Here is a 17,572-nt window from a genome sequence, read left to right on the forward strand (position 1 = left end):
CAACTCGTCCGCATAGGTGGTGCCACCATCTAACTTCTTTGTTTTACGTCCTAGAGACTTGGTGTCTTCGGCAAAGTTGTTTATATTTGCAAAATAAACAACTCTTTCTCAGACGTCAAAATTCCACAGCCTACTGTTTTCAAGTAATTTAAAAAATAAAAACCAATCAATGAAAAAACGTTTTTTAAGCTAATTTTGACATTTTTACCAGAAATCATGTGAGTTTAAATTTTTTCCTAATGCATATGTGTCAAACCAATTACGTTGTACGGGAATATGTTGAATATTATCATTAAAAATTTAAAATAAAAATACAAATTCGAAAAAACAGTGTGAATTTCAAGCCTTAATTTTGACTAAATAAACAACTCTTTCTTAGACGTCAAAATTCCACGGTCTACTATTTTCGAATTATTGTATGTAAACTAGTTGTTATTGATAAAAACTGATAATAAAATACATTTTGATAGTATTGTATTTTTTATTGTTTTTACTTTTACGATACATAGAAGTTCAAGCAAATGTCAGTTTACTCTTGTCAGCATGGATCAAGATATTTTTTAATTTGTTTCATGTTAATTTAACCTTAAGCTTAACCTGTTAAGCTTAACCTATTTTGTCAATCATTTTAAATTTTAAAGCGCGAAATATCTTGTCGAAAGATCGTGGATCTGTTTCTGGATGGAAAGGACGTTGATCGAAGATTGTGAAACTGAAGCTCCACGAAACTGACATGTTCATGACCTACTATGTATCGTAAAAGTAAAAACAATAAAAATAGTTCATGATATTGAATCAAAATGTATTTTATTGTCAGTTTTTATCAATAACATCTAGTTTATATACAATAATTCGAAAATAGTAGGCCGTGGAATTTTGACGTCTAAGAAAGAGTTGTTTATTTAGTCAAAATGAACAACTTTTTCGAAGACATAAACTCTCTAATGTGTAACAGTAAAAAGTTACATGCTGGCACTACTTATATTTATACTGTTACTAAAAAGCTATTATCTCAAAAACACCAAAAAATACCTCTCCAAAATTTTGGCAGTAAGTTCACCTAGTATTGCTGAAAATTTGATATTGCGATTTTTTGCGCTTTGTGAGATATTAAGGCTTGAAATTCACACAGTTTTTTCGAATTTGTATTTTTATTTTAAATTTTTAATGATAATATTCAACATATTCCCGTACAATGTGTTTGGTTTGATACATATGCATTAGGAAAAAATTTAAACTCACATGGTTTCTGGTAAAAATGTCAAAATTAGCTTCAAAAACTGTTTTTTTTATTGATTAGTTTTTATTTTTTAAATAACTCGAAAACAGTAGGCTGTGGAATTTTGACGTCTGAGAAAGAGTTGTTCATTTTGCCAAAATAAACAACTTTGCCCAGGACGCCAAGTCTCTAGGACGTCAAACAAAGAAGTTAGATGGAGGCGCCACCTATGCGGACGAGTTGCGAACTTCTACGTTCTTAGCAATAGATGCCCCTGCTGATGTCAAACAACTTTGTGGAAGACACCATGCGTCGAAAATGCTTAGTTTTGGAGTAATTAATTTAGTTCCGCTAGATTGCTGTTTGTTTGTTTGTTTATTTATTAACGACCCTTTAATCAAAAATGATCATTCGGGTCGGAATCTGGCCCTTAGTGCAGTGTGATGTTCGGCAAACTCAATATCACCTACTCATACTGAATGTAGTACCGGTACCAAAAATACCGTTATTAGGGTAATTTTCCAATTGTTGCACGGCTTAAAACTCGCCAATTGTTGAGGTGTGCAAGAATTGGCGAGTTTTTAGTCGTACAACAATTGGAAAATTACCCTACCGACCAATTTTTGGTACCCAAATACCTGATGGAAACCCAGGCGCAGTAGACACGGTAACACAACCGTTCGACCGGACAATATCCGTCCCGGGGTTCACGTGCTAGCGGAAGAAAAAATAACACGGGATGCAATTCGTTTTACAACTTTACTCTACAACGGACTAGTACGGACTTAAACAATAACAAACATTTACTACACAATACATTCGCAACCATGCTTTGTTATTACATACATATCCAACATAATGTCATCGTCAACTGTCATCACCGACCAGGGGACTGACACGCACACAATCATCTTCAACAATTGTACCTACCAACAATACTGCCGCCGTTCACGTACCTGAAGGTTCGGATATTGTCCGGTCGAACGGTTGTGTTACCGTGTCTACTGCGCCTGGGTTTCCATCAATACCGGCACCGATTGAACCTTGCCAATATGCAGTGGAAATATTAAACGAAAACATTTAAAACCAAGTATGTACTTTGACAAACAAACATCTCATTTATTCAACCCTTCTGCAAATCCAGGATATCATACCAATGATTGGTGTAATGCACGTAGAATTTTGGAAATGGATTTACTAGCTTAGAATAAAACTGGTTAGATTAGGGTTTCTTGTTATTTCTTCCGTTTCTGGAATCCATTGCATCATCAAAGTAAAATTAGGTAAATCTTCTTCTGTCTTCACCTTGCAGTTATCTGATTTTTGTTGTACATGTAAGGCTGTTTCTGTTCCATTTTAGGCTGACCAAGATACTGCCTGTGAAACTGCGCAGAAGCCATACAATAGCTCCAAAAGCAGATCCTTGTAACTATTTTTTTTCTATCTTTTGCATCTGTTTAATTTATTGTTTTCTGATTAGCTTTTATAACATCCTTGAAAACCGGAATTCACAAATGCTTGATAAATTGTAGATTTACTGTGCAAAATACCTAGATTACTCTTCATTTTAGTGGAAAATTTCCCAGTTCTGGTATTTTACCGGTATTACCGGTACTATAAGCCCAAGTACCGAAATACCAGTGCTCACCAAAAGTGGTCGGTACCCGATTTCTGGTTTAGTATGAGTAGATGATACTAGCGCTCTCCCTCCGTAAAAGTGAGATTTAGAATATGACGTCTTTTGGTCATAATTGTAGGAAAAACATTATCCTACAGAACATCACACTGTAATGGTTTCCAGTCTGTTGCAATTAAAAACGAATTCTTATGTTTTCATCCGACGTTTTGGACACATTTATTGTGCCTTCTTCTTAGGAACTAACAAAGTCCCGTTTTATCGTTAAGGGCCTGCAGCATAGGCACCTTTGTAAACTTACAGGGGGTGGCCAAAATGTTTGGAATATGCAACTTTTTTGTCTCTTACAAAAAAGTTCAACATGCTGTAACTTTTCATAGAGTGCATCAAAAATTCTCAAATTTTGACTGTTTGTCAACCTATTATATGTGCATCATAGTACAAATGTGATCTCGATTGATTAATCTTTTGCAAAGCTAGAACCGTTTTCGTAAAACACTATTTTTCAGACAGTTTATTTTTGAACTGTCATATCTCAGAAACCAGTGAACCGAATTGAATAAAATTTTGAACGTTTTTCAACAATACCCGGGTAGACGTGAATATCATAATCATATCTTGAAACGATCAAATTTTGATGTCATATCTTAATATGATATTGATGAGATATTCAAAAAGTTGCCAAATATCTGCTCAATATCTCATCGTGATATGATTTCAAAATTAGTACTTAATTTGATCTTTGGGAAGCCTAGTGCAACCCGCTGTATAAATGTCGAAATTTCCCAACATTGCGCATAAAAACTATTTTAAGTTTTCAATTTTCATTATGCGCCGTCCCCAAATAACGTAACGCTTCAGGAGATAGGGGTTCAATAAATTCCGTAACGCTTCAGGGGAATAGGGAATACAGCCTAGCGTTACGACCCATACAAAAAAGTTGGAGTTGTCATACAAAAGCACATTATGGATTCCGCCAGATCCCAATGAACCAAAAACCGAGTTCAAAAATATCGAATTTAGCGTTACATAATAAATAGATGTACCCTTATGTACACCACAAATTTTACAAACGAGCACTGGGACAAAAAGGAAGTAGAAGTGGCCTTCATTTTCAATAAGCGGGTTTATGGATGCGGCAATTGAACAAAAAAACTGAGTAATCGGCACAAAAAAAAATGCATATAATCGATATATGCTTTTCTTAAAAAAAAGGCATAAACATATATACTGATTTTATCTGATAGATTTCTTAATCCCAGTTTATATTTATTTTATTTCACTGTGAGTAAACCAGCAGAGGCTTTCCAATTGAGTCCGATGACAACATGAGCTGAACCTCGATGTCGAGCTTGCATTTGTGGTACAAATCCAATAAATGAATCACCGGACAATTTGGGAACTTTAACGGCCCGCTAAGCAAAATTCGTCCATTTCGAAAAACAGACCGTTTGATTCTAGATTCAACAAAACATACAGCTGCAGACGACAAGCTTTTTGAGTTTTAACCAACGAATTGCGTAGCGATTCTGCCTCGGGTATACGAACAGACGATAGTCGTGACGACGATAGTCCTAAGATTTTCTGGGCGACAGTTCACAATAGAGCACGTTCAGTTAAGTACATACTAGGTTTTAGCTGATTTTTTATGACTAGAAGGTAAATTCTCCATTTCTGCAACGAAATTATGCAGGAGGCGTGGGTATTATGATTCCTTGCCTTATTTGGTGCTGTTGGAATAAAGCTTTGGAAAACTTTGTTGCAAGAAATAAAGAAAACAATAACACAGTTACCTAAAGTTTAGCTCAAACACCATTAAGTTAGACAAGGAATCATAATAGCCAGGCTTTATGTGCCATTTCGTGGCAGAGATTGAGAATTTACCTTCTCACCATACAAAAATTCAGCTCATTACTACAATCTAGTACTTCACTGATTGCGTCCTATTGGTGGAAATTCGTCCTGTTTTAGGCGCAAATTAAACCAAACATGTTTCTACGCATGTCGTTTTTAAAGTTTGAATCACTAGCTTTCAGAGAAAGAGCATAAAATATGAAATCATCTAGAGAAAAGTGCTCTCTTAGTTTAGGGAAATATGCAATTCCTAATTGAGCCTTAATTCATTTTTATTCTCCATGCCATCACGTCAGTTTGCAAATTTTGGGTGGAAACTGTATTAATATTCTGCAATAGTAAATGTTCATTGAGAAATCTGAAAAAATATTGCTCAAGATCAAAATTAGCTCTTCACATTTCCATCTGCAACATCCAGAATTCGAAAGATCTGAAAACTACTATTCAAGATCATAATTAGTTCTTTCACACACTCATCTACAACATGGCGGGACCAAACCAACACAACTACCATGACTCGCAAACACCTTGGAAAACGTAGAACTTGATGCTCTTGTTACCTCCTATTTTCAGATATGAGTCGTAGTGCAGTGGTAATGTCACTGCTCATAAATCACAAGGTCATAAGTTCGATTCTGGTCGCGGACATTTTTCTTTTTTTTACTCTAATCCATCTGTCAGATCATTTTATGATATTGGTTAGATGTGCTACAGCCCAGATCTCCCCAGATATTAGTCTGATCTTATAACATCAAAATGAGATATTATTATGTTCTTCCCCATACTAATTTTTGATCTTATTTTTGATCTTTTATCTCTTATGTCAAACAAACCAATAGCTAATTATGATCTTGAGTACTTCACTGAGGAATATCAAATGATGATATTGTTCTGATTTTTACTTCTACTCGGGTATAGTAATGTTTCACAAGTTATGAAAACATAGGTATTATTTAAACATTTAAAAAAGTTATCATGGATTTACACATTTAGGATCTTTCTTGAAAAAATGTAAATGTTTTATATCAATATCATTAAATTTTAGTTTTGATATCCAAAGATTTTCTACTTCTGTTCTCAAGATATCTCTAATTAGATATATTAGAGCCTATTTGGGTTGAAGGAAGAACACATTTAGTAGTTTTTGTGTGATATTGTAAATTTGACTTATTTTCCTCTACATGGGTGAAAATGCCAAACCAATATAAATTTATCCGTCTTGAGAAAATATTACATTTTATAATATCGCATCAAGTATCAATATATTGTTGATAAACGTTCAAAATTTCATTCAATTCGATTGACTGGTTTCGGAGATATGACAGTTCAAAAATTGGTAGTCTAAAAAATAGCGTTTTACGAGAACAGTTCTAGCTTCACGAAAGATTAACCAATCGAGCCCAAATGATGTACATATAGTAGGTTGACAAACAGTCAAAATTTGATAATTTTTGATGCACTCTATGAAAAGTTACAGCATGTTGAATTTTAATATGAGAGACAAAAAAGTTGCCTATTCCAAACATTTTGGCAACCCCCTGTATATCAATCAATCCACCAGATTATTGTAAAGATTTGGGAGAATGAAGAATTGCTTATCAGCTGGTTGGATGGTCGCATGTGCCCAATCTTCAAGAAAGGGCACATACTAGAGCACGGGTTCCCAACCGGTGGTCCGCGGCCCCCTAGGAGTCGTGAAGTCAGTCCAGAGAGGCCGCGGTGTTACCAAAAAATAGTTATGTTTTTCTTCTAATTTGTCCAAATTTTACCAATTTTTTACTTTTTTAATTTTGGTTTTCGTTTTGTTTCGATAATCTGTAACATGTGAAATTGAGAGATGGGTAAAAACCGGAGTGACCGGAAATCGGGTCGAAGGGGGCGAAAATACTGCAAAAGCGTAGTTTCAGAAACATGTTCAGAGGTTCATTAATTCATAAAGAAAATGATTACACTCATTCGAAGAACTTTCCCTGATATTTCTAGGATTTTTTTATCGGGATTAAAAAAATACTCGTTCAAAACATCTCAGAAATCTACATAATTATATAGAATTTTGGTTGATACATGTGTGGGAACCTTTTTTGTAAGTGTTTCTGGAGACTAAAACATTTTGGAAACCGGGAAATCTGAAATGTTGGCTTCGTGGCCGTACGGTTAGCGGCGCCGTAGTTGTATCGCACATGTAATGAATATTCGAATGCATGTTTATAGCTGCAAAGTATTCTCTAAACCCGATTTCGTCATCAAAAGTTTCATAAATATTGTAATCTATGTATGAAATTGTATTGTTCCAGCAGTACAATATTGATACACATAATTAGTGAGGAAATTGCATACTTTCAGACGTTTTCTTTGGATTTAATAAACTTTAAACTTATTTAATTTAAAATTTGGTAATCTTGTTTTGCCAGTTTTGCATAGCTTTTCGCATCCTAGAGCAGCGTTTCTTAAACTATGGGTCGCGACCCACTGGTGGGTCGCGAAGGCTTGGGTGATATTGTAATAAATGTCTTTATTAACTTATGTCAAATGATATTGCTAGCCATTTTTCAATATGAAAATACTCCCTTGGAGAAGCGTCAGAGTTTCTAGGAATTCGGTTTCTCCTTAATTCAGTTCAAAGTTTTGTACTATACTAAGACCAATGGAATACTTTGAATATTGAATTGTCTGCGATTTAGAATTGATTCAGGGTAACATTTCAGAGTTAACTTGTGTGCTGGAAAAAAAAGTTTAAGTTTCTGCTTGCAGTTTATGTTTTTAGTTAGATTTTCATTATTGTACTGAATTGTTACTGACGTACAGGGGATAGACAAAATGATCGGGACAGGCAAAATTTTCACTTTTCAAAAAATGTTCAACTAGCTGTAACTTTTTGAAAAATGCATCAAATATTCTCAAATTTTTACTGTGAGATCATGAACTAGTTGTGTATTAGTGGTCCAAATTTGAAAAAAGATCGAGCAATTCTTCACGAAGTTATAAAGATTCTTGAAAAAGGTAAAAAATATCAGATAGCTAACTTTGAGATGTTATATCTCCGGATTCAATGAACCGAATGCAATGAAATTTTGACCATTTATGACTTATATAATGTGCTATGAAAAATCATTGACTTAACCTAAAATTCTTAACACGGAAGAAAATTATAACGATTAGATTATTTTTCTAATAAAACACCAAATTATCCAAAACATCAACATCGTTTCAAAATTCAAGATGCAAATTATAGTTCATGTAATTTCCCTCTAATTGACATATATGTGTTTTGAAGGAAAGTTACAACATAGTCGCCAATAAATTGGAAAAGTAATGGAATGCATATTAAAAAAAATACCAATTTACTAAAAAAACGTGAAAAAAATAAAATTGCTATAACTTTTTCACTTCTTAAAAATTTCTAGTTAAGTCAAATGTTTTCCAGAGTTAATCATATAAATCATAAATGGTCAAAATTTAATTGCAATCGGTTCATTGAATCTGGAGATATAACAGCTCAAAGTTGGCTATCGGATAATTTCACCTTTTTCGAAAATATTTATAACTTCGTGAAGAATGGCCCGCTCTTTTCCAAATTTGGACCACTGATACACAACTAGTTGATGAACTCTCAGTAAAAATTTGAGAATATTTGATGCACTTTTCGAAAAGTTACAGCTAGTTAAACATTTTTTGAAAAATGAAAATTTTGTCTGTCCCGATCATTTTGTCTATCCCCTGTAGAATACCCTTTTCGAATGAGTGTAGATTTACACGCCAAGTTCAGCAGCTAAAATATCAAAAAATACAAAAGAAATACCAAAAAGGAAAAAAAAAAAATCAAACTTCGACAAGTGCAACAAACTGCCCATTGTAAAAAGGCAGTTTGTTACAAGTTGGCATATTTGATTAAAAGCAGCAGTTGAATGTTTTTGAGTGTCCAAATTTACTTTGGTCAATCAATTAGCATTGAATCGATTTGGCCTAGATCCACTCGCCACTGCGAGCATAACAAGCCACATATAGCCCTGACATTGAATACTTTTTAAGTTCAAGGGGAGAAAACTTTGCATACACCATATGCGACAATATTTATAAACACTCTTCCTCTAGAACGATCACCGATAGTTTGGCGTTTAGCTGAGAGTTGTTTATGTTTGGAGAAATATCGATCGGACGCGCGATCAAAACGCAATGCGTGTTGCAAGCGACAGTCCGTCTTGGGTTTTCTTTTTGTTCTTCCATTTAGAACAGATTACCTCTTACGGAACGTGGCCTATGTATCGATGGATAAAGACAGGAATCCATCTACTGATTCATTTAAGGCATAGGTTTAGCCACTCGTTCAAGGCGAGAACCTGGGGTAAGGAACAATCGGTCCGACTGTGATTATGAGTATTCGTGTTACAGAGGTTCTCGAACGAATTTGAGTACGAGACATTTTCTTCATATATTTGAGTACGAATCATTGGGAAACTTCATTTTCAGCACGAATTAGATCTTACTTAGTGTGTGAAAATTTTATTTATGGGTAGGGGTTGCAAATTTGGAATATCATACTCCCCACCATATTTCGAATAAATATTTCCGAAGGTGAACCGATCTCTCCCCACCACTCTTTACGGATATTTTGTAGGATCCGTATTATCCCGATCAAGAATAATCGTGGATCCGATCTCTCTCTTTCATTCGTCACGGATAAAAATTCCGAAGTTGAACCGATCTCTCCCCACCACTCTTTAGGGATATTCTGTGGGACCCGTATCCCGATCAAGACCGATCGTGGATCCGATCTCTCCCTTCCATTCGTCACGGATAAATATTCCGATGTTGACCCGATCTCAACCCACCATTTTTTTTAGGGACCCGAATTATCCCGATGCTGAACGAAAACTTTTTTTCGTCATGGATAATTATCTCGGACGTGGTCGGATTGAAAAATAGAAAAGGCCCCTTTAGGGTCGGACTTCATGAGGATGGTTTGCCTTCAAATTATAAAATGATGGGTTCGATTTTTATGGGAGCATAAGTGATATGGAATGATGTTTAGTTTTTAAGGACGAGAAAAACTATCGGTTTGAAAATATACTTTTGGTGTGTAGAAACGGGTTGGGTTCCAATAGAATCGAAATTTACATTAGATTCAATGTTTGTTTTTAACTCGCCATGAAAAATCAAAGTTTATCCCGAGCTCAAGATTTTTTCTAGTCGCAGGGGCTGAAACGCATGCAAGTTCGGGGGGAAAATTTTGGAATGCGATTGGTCAAATGAACCGTTTGAGTTCATGTAATCAACCAAAAGGGGAAATATGATGAATATGATTTGTCAAATGAATCTCTTTGATTCAAAAAGACATCATATGGGGAAACAGCACAAATGAAAGAAGGATATATGCACATCTCTTTCCAGCTCAGGAACTCCAGGATTCTTTTCTGATTCCAGAGTGGGGATGATTGAAAAGTGTAGTGCATATGTATTGTAATGAGAGTTGATGTGTAGGTTGAAATCTCAGGATATAAAAACCGCTGCCTTGATCGAGGAAGTACTTAGGAATTTATTCGAGAGAAGTTATTAAGAAGTTATTAAGAAGTTATTAAGAAGTTATTAGGAATTTATTTCGAGAGTTTAGGGAAGTTATTTAGTGAGTGAGTATGTGAAGTTGTAACCTGCGTGTTACAATTAACCCAGTTTGTCTAGTTTCGTCACTGCGTGTACTCTGAGTAGTTTGTATATAGTCCGTTGTTGATACTCAGAGTAATGTTTTTGTTTTGAATTGGCAACATACACCACCACTGACGTGATGAACAATTTATTTTAATTTGTTTATTTCATGTTTGATTTTATTTGGTGTTAGGTTTTTCCATTTTAATATGTTAGGTAGTAAATTATAGTTTAGATTTAGATAGGTTTTTAAATGAAGTTAGGTCCCATTCTCCTCCCGTTGCAAAGAAAGCGGCGCAACATAACTGCATAACAAGTCGAGCACGGTGGTAGGAGATGGCGGCAAGGTGGTGTGCGACATTCTGGACGGAGGATGACATTTTGAAAAGGAGATCGTTTTGCACCGTGAAAGAGCCCGGACGCGTGATTCTACTCCGCTAGTGTGCGCGCACCGTTTTTGTGAAATCGGAGTGAACCAAACCTGGAAGGTTGTTCCCAGGTCGCCGGGAGTGACTAGTTGCAGAAAGTTCCCCGGAACGCGCCGGCCCGCGGTCGGAAAACAGTGCTGTGCGAGTGCAGTGAAAAGGGTATAGGATCGCCGCCATTGGGAGGCTAATTGTAAAGGAGCCTTTCGCTTCCCGCGGCTAATCGCCAAAGATCCCTCCGAATACCCACCGTCCTTACTGTGGAGGCTCAGCCAGTAGAGTACCTCGCCCCCACAGTTAAAAGCCAAGAAGGACGAAGCCAGTAGAATACAAAGGGGCGTATTCACTGGAGTAGCTCACTGCGGTGACTACTGGGATCGACTACGGCGAGTAGTCGGTTCGGTGAATATCACCAGCGTCGCTAGGGGGGGTCCGACAAAGGAGTTTATCTCCTCCCCCTAGCTAAAAGCCAAGGACCGTCGCTTCGGCGGCGAATTAGCCCAACCCGAAGAAGAGGAAGGTGAAGAAACAGAAGTGGAAGAAGAAGAAGGACGAGGAAGCTCCGCATATCCCGTGCGGGAGCGAACGCCACCACCGTGCTGAAAGGGCCCCAACGAGTGTCGACGAGCCAGTGACCAGTGACGTAGCGAGGAGGAGAAAATAAGGTCAGAAGTAGAATAGAAGTTTTAATTGAAATATTTCTTTTTCCCAAATTTCACCCATCCGAAATCCAAAGTTTATTGGAAGTACCCTGCTCCGAGCCGCCCTGCCGGGCAAATTCAGGTAAGGGCAAGAAGTTAATTCTTACAATTGGCGCCCAACGCAAAATTACGCGGAAAAATCTACGATTTTTCCCACTGAGCGAGGGGTACTTCCACCAAAATTTGGATTTTGGGTGGAATAAGCGCAGTGGTGGGGACTTTTTCCACAGCCGCGTGGACGTTTAATAAAGTTTACATTGTTCGTCTTAGCCTAAATCAGTAAATCGTCTCGTCTGCAGAACGAATTGGCACATTTTGGGTCTCTTTGTTCTCAGGGCGAGGTTTTCAATTCTTCTGGGCTGATTTGGGGTGACATCTGATCCAACGTAGTAACCTAAAATCAAATTGGAACCGTTAGTAAAGGAAAATTACTCTGTACCGTGTTCATACATCACTGAATAGTTGGGAAGTTTCAAATTGGTCCATATTTTGAAGATTTGCGTCGCTCCTTCATCAAAATGGCACTCCATTCTTTAACGTTGGGGGAGTTCAACGTTGCCTATTTGCAATTACGTGCCGATCATCTGGAGCTTGAAGACATCGACTTTGAGCTGAACTCCCGGGGTGTTGACATCCCTCCTGAATCGGATCAATCTGGCTCCAAGAGACGTCGTCGTTTGCGGGGGTTGTTGTCTAGCGAGCAGAACAGCTCCGAGCCTGCTGTCCGCTCATACAAGGGAGATGTTGAAACTGAATATTCCATTTGTCGTGGCAAGTTTGAGACTATGAAGGAGGACTTAGGGTATAGGTGTCCAAATAAGGAGATTTACCGAAGCAGGTTGCTTCATTTGGGTACCCGGCTCCAAATTGTGAAAAACTACGTCATGGGGGAGGCCAATAAGGCTTTTGTCGATTTGTTGGGCGACGTGGTAGCCCTTTATAACTATCATTTCGGTAATAGCGTGGCGCCTCCTCCCACGCCGACAGAGGAAGACAAGGAGGATGGTGAGGAAGATTTGCAAAACCAATTTGCCACGGGGAAGGATGCTATATCGAATGGAAATACGCAGAATCCAGTCGATAAAGCACCCAACAACCAGTTAGGGGACGACATTCGGGATGTCTTGCTTGAAATTAGGGCGGAGATTCAGAAGACGCAGGCACAAATAAAGTTAAGTGAGACTCGCAGTTCTTCCAGGGTGGATGCCCTCGAAACAGCGGTGAGAAAGCTCAGTAGCGGACTCGCGTCTATCCGTGCAATTACGTCTGAACTTCAGAAGACGAATCGTGAAGTGCAGGCACTTCGCGAAACGGTTTCAGAACTTCAAGGCATTGTGGGCAAAATCCCTAACGGAAACTTTCAAAGTTTACCGGTAGAAATAGACGACATTCGGATGCGAACGAGTCCGGATCTGCCGGATTTGCCCGAGTTTGAACCGGCGACGTTAGAAGGGCTGGGGATTACAGATCACTCGTCGATACCTACGAAGGACTTTGTAGTACCGAAACAGCCGAGCCAGAGACCTTTTGGTTCCGCTGTGGTGAACAATTCTAGGATTTTCGAAAAGTCTGAGCCAGCCTTCCCACAGCAGAACGCCTTTTCGCGTCCGTCTTTTCAAAACCTGGTTCCACCGCGTCAGCCAGAAAGCGCTGGATCGGTTGAAATCACCGGTTATTACCGTCGGCCCCAACGGGTGGCCGATTGGAAAATCCAGAAATACGCTGGAAATGATGAAGGCACCGGACTCAACGAATTCCTAGAATCTGTTCACCACTATGCGGAGTCCGAGCAGATCTCCGAAGCTGAACTTTTCAACTCGGCCATGCACCTGTTCACCGGCAACGCGCTAGCTTGGTATCAAGCTATGCGATCCCAAAAGCGTTTTTTTAATTGGAATCATCTGGTGTGCGAGCTAAAGGCGAACTTTGTTCACCCGGAACTCGACGCCGCGCTAAAGATGAAAGCAGCCCATCGACGTCAGCAGCGGAATGAATCATTTCAAGATTTCTATCTCGAAATGGAAAAAATCTTCCGCGCAATGACCACACCGCTTAGTCCTGGCGAAAAGCTGGACATTATCAAGCGAAACATGAAGGCCGATTACAAACAGGTGTTGATCTTCAAACCGGTGAATACTGTGGCCGAATTGATGCTGATAGGGAAGACACTCGACGCTTCTCGCACTCCCATCTACCAAAAGGTATTTGGAAATTCGAAAGAAGTCGCCGCGATAGTGGAAACCCCTGGCTATAATGGTTCCAAACCGAGCCAGCGGCAACAACCGGAGAGTGTCGGTCTGAAGGGGAACAAACCCCGGGTTTTCTATAACAAGAACAACCCACCGGCCTCACCACCTTCCCACAAAACACCTCCAAATCGTTTTCAGGAAACGGGAGGGCAATGCCAAAAGAATCTCCCTGAGAAGACCGGAGCAATTCCGAAAACCACACGGTCACAGGATGGCGCAATGTGTTTGAGCTCGCTGGTGGACAAACATCGTCCACCCCAGCCGGCGGTTTGTTACAATTGTGGGGTCAAAGGGCACGATCACGAGGACTGCCCCAAACCCAAGCGCGTCTTCTGTATCGTGTGTGGTTTCAAAGGATTCGAGGCTTCTCAGTGCCCCTACTGCTTAAAAAACGGGATCAGGTCCAACTGAAGTCGCAGTTGGAAAGTCTTGAGCGCCCCATTGATCACCTAGTCATACCTCCAAAGATTTTCAACAGCTTTCGACCCGCCAAGCCAGAAGACTACAACGACCGCATTTCCGTTCAAACCATCATCTTCAACAATCCTTCCGACAACCGGCCATTTGTTATGGTCGAGGTTTGTGGCAGCGAGTTCGCAGCCTTGCTCGATAGTGGCAGTAATGCTACAATCATGAGCGAGCGGCAGTTCCGAAGAGTATCTCCCGGACCGTTGAAGAGCCTGGACCATCCGTGCGAGTTGCGCTCGGCAAATGGTCAGGTCATTTCCGTACGAGGGCAGTGTTATCTCCCTTTCACTTTCAAGGGCTTAACAAAGGTCGTTTGTACTCTGGTGGTCGATAAGCTGAGTGTAGACTGCCTGTTGGGTATGGATTTCTGGAAGTCTTTTGGAATAACTCCAGAGTTAAAAGACTGTGCTCTGGTGGGTCCGGGTCGTGTTCAGAGTGCTGAGGAGGAGAGTGATACGTTGCAGTCGACACTGTCGGCGTCCCAGGCCGCACGGATTGACCAGGTGAAAACCTGGTTTCAGGGTGTGGAGCCTGGTAGATTGAGCACTACGACCCTCACCGAGCACAGGATTGTAATCAAGGAGGAGTTCCAAAGCAAAGACCCCGTGATTCGTTATCCATACAAGATGAGTCCCAGTAAGTTGCAGAAAGTCTGGGCGGAGGTTGACAGGTGGCGCGCGATGGGAATCATCGAAGAGTCGGATTCGGACTGGTCTCTGAACTTAGTTGCCGTCACAAAACCAGATGACTCAATTCGACTTTGCTTAGACGCTCGGCCTCTTAATGAGAGAACTGTACGTGATGCGTATCCACTATCACACCCAGGTCGTATCCTAGGCAGCCTACCGAAGGCTAGGTATCTGTCGACCATAGACCTAAAGGAAGCTTTCCTTCAGGTTCCTTTAGCTCAGGACAGTCGAAAATACACCGCGTTTAGCGTGCCCGGTCGGGGCATGTTTCACTTCACTCGCCTGCCATTCGGTCTCGTGAATAGCCCGGCAACTCTCGCTCGGCTAATGGACCAAGTCCTAGGGCGCGGCAAGCTCGAGCCCTACGTTTTCGTTTATCTCGACGACATTATTATCGTCAGCGAGTCGTTCGAACATCACGTACAGTTACTCAAAGAGGTGGCCGATTGTCTAAGGAAAGCGAATTTGACGATAAATCTGGAAAAGTCCCGGTTTGGTGTTCCCCAGCTAAAATTTCTTGGATACTTCCTTTCTCGCGAGGGTTTGAAGGTCAACCCCGAGAAAATCCAGCCCATTCTCGACTACGAGAGACCGATTACCATCACTAAGTTGCGTCGGTTCTTGGGTATGTGCGGTTACTACCGCCGATTCATAGATCGCTTTAGTGAGGTGACGGCACCCCTTAGCGATCTGCTCAAAACGAAGTCCAAGAATATTAGCTGGAACCCAGAAGCAGAAAAAGCCTTCCTTGAAATCAAGGAACGGTTGGTTACTCCTCCAGTTTTAGTTCCACCGGATTTCTCCAAAGAGTTCATTCTCCAGACAGACGCGAGCGATACCGCCGTGGCCGCGGTGCTCGCCCAAAAACACCTGGATGGGGAAAAGGTAGTAGCGTACTTCTCACATAAGCTGACTACCCCCCAGCGCAATTACCACGCCACCGAGAAGGAAGGGCTTGCGGTAGTTTTGGCGCTGGAAAACTTCCGAGGATACTTAGAAGGTTACCATTTTCGACTTATCACAGACAATTCAGCGATTACTTGGATCATGCAAACCAAGTGGAAAACTGGTTCTCGTCTGAGTCGTTGGAGTTTAGAACTCCAACTGTACAATATGACCATCGAGCACCGGAAAGGGAAAGATAACATCGTCCCCGATGCTCTGTCTCGCGCCGTAGCAGAAGTCTCCGCAGTCACCAAGTCAGATTGGTACTGTGACCTCCGATCCAAAGTAATCGAAAATCCTGATGCGTACTGTGATTTCAAAGTCGAAAATGAGCAACTTTTTAAGTACGTCAAAGCCGAGGAAATCCCCAGCGACACACGGTTTAGTTGGAAACTTGTCCCAGCCCCGGAGTGCCGCCTCGAGATAATCGAGAAAACACACGAAAACCTTCTTCATGTAGGGCTTGACAAAACACTACATGAAATCAAGCTTCGATATTTCTGGCCAAAAATGGCCACTCAGACAAGGGCCTTTCTTCAAAAGTGTGGAACGTGCAAGGAAATCAAAGCACCTTACGTTCCCGTTCAACCTGAACTTGGTCAGGCACGAACATCAAATTCACCCTGGAGGATGATTTCGGTGGATTATATTGGCCCACTCCCAAGAAGCAAACACGGGTACCAACATCTACTTGTGGTGCTGGACGTGTACAGCAAGTACGTCATGCTGGTCCCGGTACGTAAAATTGCTAGCAGCTCCCTTTGCACCATTCTTCGGGAGCAGTGGTTTAACCGCCACGGAAGTCCAGAGATTCTCCTCAGTGACAACGCCGCCACGTTCACCTCGAAGGAATTCGGCCAGTTCCTGAAAGAACAAAAAGTTAAACATTGGCTAAATGCGAAATACCATTCGCAGGCTAACCCGGTGGAGCGAGTGAATCGCTCAATCAACGCTGCAATTCGGGCCTACGCTCGCAGCGATCAACGGAATTGGGACCGGCACATTTCAGATGTGGAGCGGGTTCTCAATACTACTACCCATTCGTCCATCGGGTTCACTCCGTATTTTGTTGTTCACGGGTGTGAAATGGCGGGTGGCGATGACTTCGACGGGAACTCTGGCGATATGGAGGATGACCTGCAAGCGAGACACGAAAGAATAACAAAAAATAGGGGAATTGTGGACAAAAATCTCAAAAAGGCCAGCGAAAGCGTTCGTCATCAATACAATTTACGACACCGTAAGTTCGCCAAACCTTTCGAGGTCGGACAACTGGTGTATCGTCGCAATACAAAACAATCGGACGCTATCGCTGGCTACAACGCCAAATTGGGTTCACAATACTTACCCGCTAAAGTACTTTGTCGTCGAGGTACTTCCTCCTACGAGCTGGTTGACCTCGATGGGAAAAATATTGGGTTTTGGCCGGCAAATCTCATCAAACCAGCGTGAGTACAATACTTCTGTTGCCCCTCGAACCCACCACATCGAATTCATACGGTTGCTCACTTGGGAGCCTCCGAATTTCGATGGGCTAGAGGGGCAAAATCCTACTAAGCACTCCACTGGTAATCGTCACCGTCCTCATAAACAATTGGAGTCGGACACATCGGACACTTCTATCGGTAGGCCACCCATTCCGTATTGGGAACCGCATAATCCTAAACTTGAGGAATGGTTCCACGGAGGGTCGCTAACACCACCGATAGAACCCCAATTATCCTTCTTCAGCCGGGGGGAAAATAC

The 17,572-nt window shown here is 40.8% G+C and overlaps 2 protein-coding genes across 2 annotated transcripts in view; one reads left to right on the forward strand and one right to left on the reverse strand.

Annotated features, from left to right (window-relative positions):
• Nucleotides 1-11,927, reverse strand: part of LOC109422657 (serine protease 53) — a 28,763-nt gene extending 16,836 nt beyond the window's left edge. The window contains exon 1 of the mRNA XM_062857573.1: nucleotides 11,915-11,927. Coding sequence (XP_062713557.1) covers nucleotides 11,915-11,927 — 13 coding nt within the window. The remainder of the gene's footprint in view (nucleotides 1-11,914) is intronic.
• Nucleotides 11,928-11,993: 66 nt separating this feature from the next.
• Nucleotides 11,994-17,278, forward strand: LOC134290430 (uncharacterized). The gene is made up of 2 exons (XM_062857574.1): nucleotides 11,994-14,063; nucleotides 14,126-17,278. The coding sequence occupies exons 1-2, from the start codon at nucleotides 11,994-11,996 to the stop codon at nucleotides 17,276-17,278; spliced, it is 5,223 nt and encodes a 1,740-aa protein (XP_062713558.1).
• Nucleotides 17,279-17,572: the final 294 nt, after the last annotated feature.

Source organism: Aedes albopictus, chromosome 3 (genome assembly GCF_035046485.1).
Source record: "Aedes albopictus strain Foshan chromosome 3, AalbF5, whole genome shotgun sequence".
Taxonomy (NCBI): Eukaryota; Metazoa; Arthropoda; class Insecta; order Diptera; family Culicidae; genus Aedes; species Aedes albopictus.